The sequence below is a fragment of the Fusarium phalaenopsidis genome (assembly GCF_050370095.1).
Source record: "Fusarium phalaenopsidis strain FUZ10S chromosome Unknown contig_32318, whole genome shotgun sequence".
NCBI lineage: Eukaryota > Fungi > Ascomycota > Sordariomycetes > Hypocreales > Nectriaceae > Fusarium > Fusarium phalaenopsidis.
The window spans coordinates 491,386-500,602 of NW_028145398.1; the positions used below are offsets into that span (position 1 = coordinate 491,386).

Here is a 9,217-nt window from a genome sequence, read left to right on the forward strand (position 1 = left end):
GGTCACATGGCCGCCGTTTGCAGTGGAGCAATAGTAAGCCAAGGCTCCTCAGTACTCCTGGATGAATAGGGGGAGAAGGAAGAGGCGCAATTTCTTTGACGATGTCAACAGTAGCTGTTACGTAAGCCCCTCCCGCTGATTGGTCGCGCACAGACCTGCCTGTGGTCCGCGCGGTCATGCTTATAAACGGCTTTGTGCCGCTTCCCCTTTATAGAAATCAAGGCTCTTTATTACTCCTCTTTCGTATGCTCGGTCGGTGCAGCAATAGCTGTTAGTCACAGTTATGAGCCCGGGTAGGAGCGTTCCTAGTAACTTCCACTGCTTACTTTCTCATTGAAATCATCATTACTCTCGACAAACGCTATTATCGTCGTCCTCGATCCAACCGACCGCCTTAAGCATACAAATCGCGCATATACACGCAACCCCTTTTCCACTGCTCGACCTAGCAATCATGACGCTCGTGGCTGCTTCAAACCCGTCAACAGCCGTGAGGCTAGACACTCAACGAGACTGGTCCCTATGGATTATGTCACTAGAGGTTGAAGCCCGAGCATACCATCTATGGGAGCAAATCGACCCCGCGAAGCCCGACGCCGCTGGTGATCTCAACCCCGTGCCGAAGCTAGAACCCTATGAGGTCTACTCCAATAGGAGGTTGAAAGAACACCACGAGCGGGAACTGACCAATGCTTCGCGCAGAGCAGCGGGAGGGCTCGCAGCTGCTCAGGCTCCGGCTGCCCGAGCTACCCCAACGTCAGATGAAATCGCCAGGGACTATCAGTTGGAAATCGCAAGCTACTCAGAACTCCGCAAAGGTCACAAGGAAATCAGCACCAAGCACAGCACGCTGATGTCTTTTATTACCAAATCAGTGAACCCAGCCATCCTGAGCTCGGTGACGAAGGAGCTTGTGACCTCGAACCCCGACGGCTATTCTGTGCGCCAACTGATCAGAGCCCTGCAGGCGCAGCTCGCACCGAGCAGCCTGACAACCCACCAGGAAGCTATCAAAAGGTACGAGCAGGTCCTGAAGGAGGCCGGCAAGGCTCGTCAAGACCCGCACGCCTGGATCAGGGACTGGAACCAAGCTTACGCGATCGCCCGCGCACACGACATACCCGAGATAATCGGTGTTTCAGGCAAACAGCGCTTCCTACAGGCTGTTGAGGTGAAGCTAGCTCCTGAGTGGGCAAGATGGAAGCAGTGGCAGCTCATCGAGGAGCCAGATAAAAAGCAGACCCTCCTCGAACTCGCCGGCATCCTAAGCGCAGTGATCACCCAAAACAACCCTTCGGTGCTCAGTGGCGTATATGCTACGTTGCCGATGGCCACGGGATCAATGCAGCAAGGGAAGAACGCCGCTGGCAAGAGCACGAGTAAGAACTGCCCTTGTAAGCGCCCAAAGCACCCATGGAAGCCTGAGCAGTGTGCCTATTTGGAAAAGGCAGTCACCGGCCACACCTCTCACATGACCAACCTTACGGAAGATGGTATCCTCGCCATCAAGGCCGAGTTGGATAAGCCCCATTGGGCTTGGCTGAAAGAAAAACTAGCTAAGAAAGGCTGGTTCACTGCTGCTCCTAGCAAAGGAGGCCTTGTCAACTACCCAGATCATCCACACATCTCTACAATCATTATCCCTGAGATCCTCTACGAAGCGGAACACTCAGTCGTGATGTATACAGCGCGTGGAACGCCTCTTCATCCGCTTGCTGAGAGCACCCTCCTAGATAACTGTGGAGCAACCCATCTGGTGAACAGCCCAGACCGTCTGGAGCCGGGATCCTTTGTGCCTTCAGAGGGATATGTCGAAGCGGGTACCTCGAAGTTTAGGATCATTGGAAAGGGCACTCGCGTGCTGCACCGAGTGCTGAACGGGCCGACCGGAGAACGGGACCGCTCCCTGACGCTTACGAATGTCGTGGTGGTAGAGGGCTTCCACACCAATATTATCTCCGAAGCCCTTCTTCACGAACGGACTGGGATTTGGTACTCTGGTTTTGACTGCTCACTGCGATGGGGACCACCTGAGCAGAGCGTGGTAATGGCCCAGTTGCAGCGCCGGTACAACCTTACCTTCTTTCAATATAAGCCTCTTTCCTCTTGCTCTTCTGAACCTGATCCGGTGCATGAGAATGCTCTTCCAAGCAACAACGAAGCTATCTTCACCGTTGTGAGCAGTGCACGGCGCTTCAGGCGCTTTAGACCATCGAGAGAACCCCCTCGCCCTAGGCTAGACTCCGAGAACCTATGGCACCTTCGTACAGGGCACCTAGGAAGGCTGCCACCGAGCAACTTATACATAAAGCTAGGAACGTTCGAATCAAGGGCGTTACTAGGCTTGAGTGTGAGAGCTGTGCGCTAACCTACGCGCAGCAAGTGGTGAGCAGGAGACCCTCGGAGCACCGCTCACCGAGGCCCTTTTGGCGAGTACTATGGGATCTTCAAGACTACGAGCGAGGTTATAATGGAGCGAGGTGGCTTCTAGTGATCAAGGACGAATACAGCGGCTGGTTGAAAGCTATACCTCTCCAAACCAAGGAGGGCCCGGCTATAACCAATGCTCTATTTTACCTTGACCGCTGGGTGAGACGACAATTCGGCCTGTATATCTGCGTGTTCAAGTGCGACAACGAGCGTGCTGTGATACACCAATCAGAGAATACCGACTTCCAACGCTCATCCCGTGAGGAAGGAATAGTCATAGAGACCCCTCCTACCAACACTCACGAGTCGAACGGCGGAATTGAGATAGCAGGGAAAATAGTGACTGGCAAATCCAATGTGATGCTCAACAGCGCAGGCTTACCGCATGAGCTGTGGCCTGAGAGCACACAAGCTGCCGTCTATCTGCTCAACATGAGTCCGAGCCAGAAGCACGATTGGTCATCACCACAAGAGGTGCTTGACCAGTGGTTCCGGACTAATGCTCCTTTGCCAATAAGAGAGCATACAGCAGATCTTTCCCTGATTGGAGTGGTATCTACGCTTATGGTTGCCGTGCGTACCCCTGGACAAGGACAGGGAGGCAAATAAGCACAGGAGAGGCTTTAAGACGAGCCCCAGAGGACACATAGGGTACTTAGTGGGCTACAAAGCGCGCAACTTGTATCGGATATGGGTTCCTCGACTTGAGAAGGTCATACTCACACGGAATGTCCGCTTCAACGAACACGTCTTCTACAAACCCATGGAGGAGAGCGCGATCGAGCAGACAAACCAAGAGTTGAATGAGTGGATCGTCGTTTTCAACGAAGACGACAGCGATGAGGACGAAATCGCACAACTGACCCCTCAAGAAATCACGTCACCGGCTTTGAACTCGGGGGTGACAGCGCTAGACCCGCTACAGAGCAGTGAACCTGCCTCTATGAGCGCGGAAAAGCAGCCCGAACCCGAGCATGCACCAGTTCAAGCGCCGATAGGACTTCAAACGCCGAGACAGACGCCGGAGCCCTCGGCCCAGCTCCAGCAAAGTCAGAGCGATGCTCAACCGAGCACACCAACGGCAGAGCTACAAGAAGTTATCTCTGTACGACTAGGCACACCGATCCCTGGCGACACGAGTGTGAACACACCGGAAACAGCCACGGACGAACCAACAGATGCTCACCGAGCACAACAAGACATATTGAATGATCAGACACCGACAGAGGCAACAGCTGAGCCTGCTGAGGATGCTGACACTCAATAGCAACAACAGTTGCGCCAACCTACGCCCTCACAAGCACGCGGAGGTAGGCGCCAACGCGGAAGAGCTCGCCAGACAGCCGAACCTACGCGCAGAAGTGCGAGACAAAGCAGTAGACGAGCTCAAGGCCTGGAAACAAGGTCTGACCCGCAAACCCATACTCCGTCGAGAAACCCGTTCCACAGCCTACTCTTGACTGATCACCACGAAGAGGATGAGGAATGGTATGATCATCGGAGCATACAAACGACATACGGAGTCTTCTTGGCAGCTCTCAAAGGAGAGTCCCCAGCGAAGTCAGCACTCAAGCCCTCTTACACTTCGCTAAAGCAGAAGGGTAAGCAGGTAGTTGCACCGCACCGGGATGAGCTCCCGCCAGAGCCTAAGACATGGACTCAAGTCCAAAACCTCGCAGAACCAGTCCGTAGCTTGTTTATCAAGGCAGCGAACCTGGAGGTGGATACACTGCGTGCTAAGCGCACATGGAGAGAGATTCAACGCTCAGAAGCAAAGTCAAAGGTGCTGCCGGTCAAGTGGGTGTTCACCTACAAGTTTGATAAGGCAGGATACCTTGAAAGGTGCAAGGCACGCCTATGTGTCTGCGGCAACTTTCAAGAAGGCGCTACAGCCGATAACACGTACGCCGCGACCCTTGCTGCGCGCTCTTTCCGACTCATGATAGCTTTGGCTGCTCGGTTCGACCTGGAGATCGAGCAGCTAGACATCAAGAACGCCTTCGTCAACGCCGTCAGAGGAAAAGATGAAGACCCCGTAACCTGTGAGCTACCCCAGGGTTTCAAGCAGAACGGGATGTGTATAGAGCTCGACCGAGCACTGTACGGCCTGAGGACTCGCCAAAGCTATGGTTTGACACCTTCTCTAAGACCTTGAGGCATCTTGGTATGGAATCGAGCAAGGAGGAGCCGTGCTTATTCTATACGCCGGCTAGGGATACATACCTCGTGTTCTTTGTAGATGACATCCTCGTCTTCTATCACAGGAACAATGCTTCCTCTGCTCACGAGATCATTCAAGGGATCAAGGCAACCTACGAACTATCAGAAAGGGAGAGGCAGAATGGTTTCTCGGCATAAGGATCGCTCGTGACCGCACCAAGCACACGATTGACATTTGCCATGATTCCTATATTGAAAAGATAGCAGCGAAATTCGGGGCAACTGCTCAGAATACCTTTCCTGCTATACCAATCCCTGTGACAGAGTTCAAGAAGAGAACAGACCAAGCTACACCTCAGGGGATCAGAATCTATCAAGAAAAGGTCGGTTCTGTGCTCTACACAGCAATCATGGTGAGGCCTGATGCGGCATTTGCTGCGTCAACGTTATCAAGGTTTCTCACCAACCCGAGTGATGAACATCAGAAAGCTGCAGACCAAGCTATCCGCTACCTGTATATTACTCGGCACTGCTCTATTCGCTATGGACAGAGCAGTGAAATAGGGATTATGGTGATTGCAAGCGACGCTTCCTTTGCTGATGACCCTGACACGAGAAGGTCATCACAAGGCCACCTTGTCAGTCTTTTCGGTGGGCTGATAACGTGGAAGGCGAGCAGGCAAGCAACAGTCACTACGTCCACCACCGAAGCTGAGCTGCTTGCTTTGGAACAAACCGCGAAGGAAACCATGAGTCTCAAGCGCCTTTTTCACGAGCTTCAGTTCGACCCTGAGATTCCATGGGACATACGATGTGATAATCAGCAGACGATTCGTCTAGTGATTGGTGAGAGCACACGATTAGCTACTCGCCTGCGCCATGTAGATATACATCACATGTGGCTAAGGCAAGAAGTTGAGAAGAAGTCGTTCACAGTCACATACCTTCCAACGGCTCGAATGCCAGCAGATGGGCTTACAAAGGCCCTTCCAAGGCAGAAGTTTGAGCGATTCCGAGCACAGCTTAACATGTTCAATTCGCACAAAGCACAAAAGTAGTTGGGCACCGTTCAACGTTATCAATTCACTAAGTCAAAACCAGCTGACTACCTTGGTTGCGCATAAAACAACAAACACCGCACATCAACTATGAATCCACTGCTTTATAGCGCTTAGGGCTGAGAGTTGCCTTGCATAGCCTGTTGCACCTGCTGGGAGATCATCTGCGAAACCACAGCGCCAAGCCCATCACCAGCAGCACCAGAACCACCGGCAACGGCTCCCTGAGCGGGGGGTTGCGTAGGCAGACGGCTCGAAAAAGTTGTGGATATCCTCGTCCTCGTCAAGGAGATCGAGGACCATGCGCATCGCGGGCTTCAGACGTTTTTCGAACTGCTCACTTAGTCAAAACTGAGCATAGAACAAGCCTTCTAATGCTGACTTACCTTATGCTCGCGAAGGTCGTCCTCAGACCAAACATAAGGATCGTTGGGATCCTCCTCATCCTCCAGGGGGATGTTATCCTCGCAGTACTGCGCGGCGATGACATACCGCTTGGCGAGGGGGCGAGGGCAGCGCGGCTAAGCACAATATCAGCTTTATCATGCTCGGAAAAGTAAGAAGGGAGATAAAACGTACCAAGGATCACATGCATGGCCGCCATCAAAGCAGCTATGGCACCGGTTGGACAAGCCGTACACGGAGAAACAGCTCACAGAACCACGTTTTCCACTGATCACCCCACGGATGCAATTCTCGCAGGGAGGGTCAAGGGCTTCGGGCTTCCAGCCCGGGGGAGGGTTTCGTGCTGTGTAGCGCACAGCAGGGCCACTGGCGGCAGCGGAGGAGGCGACAACATTCTTTTTCGCGGCGGCATTCTTGGCATTCTATTCAATGCAAGTTAGCGAAGACGACAAAACAAATACTGCTCACACTTACGCGCTTAGAGCGGCGGGCTTGGGCACCACCCGAGGGGCGCTTCTTCGCGGCGGCGGACTTAGAGAGAGCCTACAAAAGCTATGTGAGCAGTGCAACGACGAAGGAATGATCGATGACGGCGGAACAGAGCATACACACCATACTGCTGTTGTTGTTGGAGAGAAGATGAGAAGAAGAAGAGGTTGTTGTTGATGTGAAGTGTTGAAGTCAGAAACCGTGAATCTCGGCAGGGCCTTTTCTATCACTTCACAGAGCGCCCAAAGAGGTGATTTGGTGCGTGTTTACGGTCACAATAGCTCTTCGAGCTCTCTCTTTGTCATTTACTGTTTTTGGGAATTTCCTTTGTTTGCAGCCTGTGAGGCTATTCACATTCCAAATTGGGAACATTTCAACGGCTTTATCAGCGCGTTGAAATGGGGGGTGTGTTACGTAAGCCCCTCCCGCTGATTGGTCGCGCACAGACCTGCCTGTGGTCCGCGCGGTCATGCTTATAAACGGCTTTGTGCCGCTTCCCCTTTATAGAAATCAAGGCTCTTTATTACTCCTCTTTCGTATGCTCGGTCGGTGCAGCAATAGCTGTTAGTCACAGTAGCTGTTTCCAGGAGAGTCAACAAGTCGGTCAATCTCGTCAAAATACTGGGACCAGCATGATGGCCGATTCTCAGCCTTGCTGGTCTCCTTGATACAGTCTATGTGGTATCCCCTCACGGCTAGTGATTCACGGTCGTCTTGAGCTATGTCCACTTCAGTCGTGCCACAAGCATTGAAGACAACCCCACAACTGCGAGAGTCATAGAGTCCTGGGAGCTTGGGCACTGTCCAGTCTGGGACCCATGACGGAAACCGATGGGGCTGGGAACCAAGTCCTGCGCGATACAGTAGCTTCATGCCCATCCCCACCGCCACAAGGGAGCGTGCGAAACTACACACCACATCTTGGAGAGGAGCTTGATAGTCCGGTGTCAATTCAGGTAGGTCACCGTCACAGGCGATCCCGAGCAGCGCAAAGAGCCGGTCGCGGGTAAGCGTTGACCTGACGTTGCGAAATGTCTCAAGCAACAGAAGAATAGACCACCGCACTTGACGCGCCTCCCACACACGCAGTTTGCTGAGGGCATTGAAGGGTCTCCACGCACGATGGACTGCAGCAGGAAGTTGCAAGTTCTGCTTGAGATGACAAACGCTGTCGTAGAGATGGTCCCAGTCGACAATGTACTTGCCGCACACAAACTTGACCACGGGAGACGCCACGGCCTCTTGAACAATCCAGACGCGAGTAAACCATGGATCCTCGAAAAGTTTGGTGATTAGATAGCTTGTGTGCTCATCCTCCGGGGGCATACCCCGTTCTCCCCAACTGCGAGGCGGGTGTGGCAGATCGTCTGGCCATTCTGATGACCCGGTCTCGCAGAGTGTGTGTGTTCTGACCTGCATGAGCATCTCCATGGCAAATTCACTGATTGGGCCTTGACTGAGTACCACTAGGGTGCTCGATGCTCGTGGGAATATGCGTGGCAAGAGCTGAATCTGAGTGGCTTTCTCGATGGCATCACTCTGATCGATGCAAATTGCATCTACCCAGATCAAAACGGGGTCGTGGACATTGCGCAGCCTCTTGAGGACACCATAAAGCGATATGGTGATAGGAACGAACCCTTCTGGTGTGGTGATCTTGTGCTTTGACACGTCGGCATCTCCCCACACGTAGGAGGCGGCATGGAATGACTGGGCCGCTCTAAAAGGGAGCGAATAAATGATGCCTCGCAAGTCTTCGCGGTTCTCGCCCGGCGATAGTCTGAGCAAACGTATCTCACCATCACGGAGTGGAGGATAGTAGAAGAGGGCTTTTTCCGGCAAATGACTGTCGTTGATGTGAGTCGATTGGGCGCCAAAGCTTGTTCTCGATCCTTCATAAGCGGTATGGGTGATGAAAGGGAGGATCTTGAGTCCCGATTGGTTCAGGGATGAAAGTACTAGGCTGGATCCAGGCCTTGAGTTCGTCTCCTTCTGGGGTTTGATGACTGCCTTGATGACTGGGCCTGCCTGAACTCCCATCTGGGCTGAAAAGATGAGTCTCCAAGGATCAGCAAAGAGTTGATATGAGGGCTGACTATAGATATTGCTGATTCTGACCAAGATCATGACGTCCTTGACCTTGTTGGCATCTCGGATGTGGTACTTCTCGGCCTAACAGGTGCGAGTCAATGATCATCCTCATTAGCCTTGACACTAGAGGCATAGGCAAAGGTGCGTGCGACTTACCCTGTCAACCTGAGCTGACTTCCATGAGAACGGAGCGTCGATATCACCCGCCGATATAGCAAGCTCAAGATGATAGGTCGGGTAGGAGGAGCGCCAACGACTGGCTTCCTGAATACCGTTCGCTACCAGAAAGTCTGCCATCTTGGCCGACAACTTGACACCAGATAGTGTAGAGAGCTGTCACCAAATTCTCCCGACGGTCTGGAACACCAGCGTCCATTCCGGGGTTGCAGGGGGCTTGTGCAGTGCTGTGATACAAAGTAGTCCCGCTGAAACACCGTGTCCAGTAACTATGATACCTAGGGAGTTTAGCTAGTATCTACCGATGGACCGTAGCCTAGGGAGTTCACTTACCAGAACCTGACTTAGGTATTCCATGTCTTCATCATCCTCAGCTACCTCTTCGTCAATGTCTTTCGACTCCTTGT

General features: G+C 52.8%; 2 protein-coding genes across 2 annotated transcripts; one reads left to right on the forward strand and one right to left on the reverse strand.

The window, feature by feature from the left end:
- Positions 1-454: 454 nt before the first annotated feature.
- LRP88_12527 (uncharacterized protein) lies at positions 455-4,585 on the forward strand (the record flags this gene model as incomplete). Its single annotated transcript, XM_083248920.1, has 4 exons — positions 455-2,176; positions 2,380-3,007; positions 3,090-3,535; positions 3,908-4,585. The coding sequence occupies 4 exons, from the start codon at positions 455-457 to the stop codon at positions 4,583-4,585; spliced, it is 3,474 nt and encodes a 1,157-aa protein (XP_083095375.1).
- A 1,252-nt stretch (positions 4,586-5,837) lies between these two features.
- On the reverse strand, positions 5,838-8,930 carry LRP88_12528 (uncharacterized protein; the record flags this gene model as incomplete). Its single annotated transcript, XM_083248921.1, has 6 exons — positions 5,838-5,981; positions 6,035-6,169; positions 6,305-6,475; positions 6,528-6,596; positions 7,458-8,714; positions 8,790-8,930. 6 exons carry the CDS (start codon positions 8,928-8,930, stop codon positions 5,838-5,840), a joined length of 1,917 nt encoding a protein of 638 aa, XP_083095376.1.
- Between the last annotated feature and the right edge of the window lie 287 nt (positions 8,931-9,217).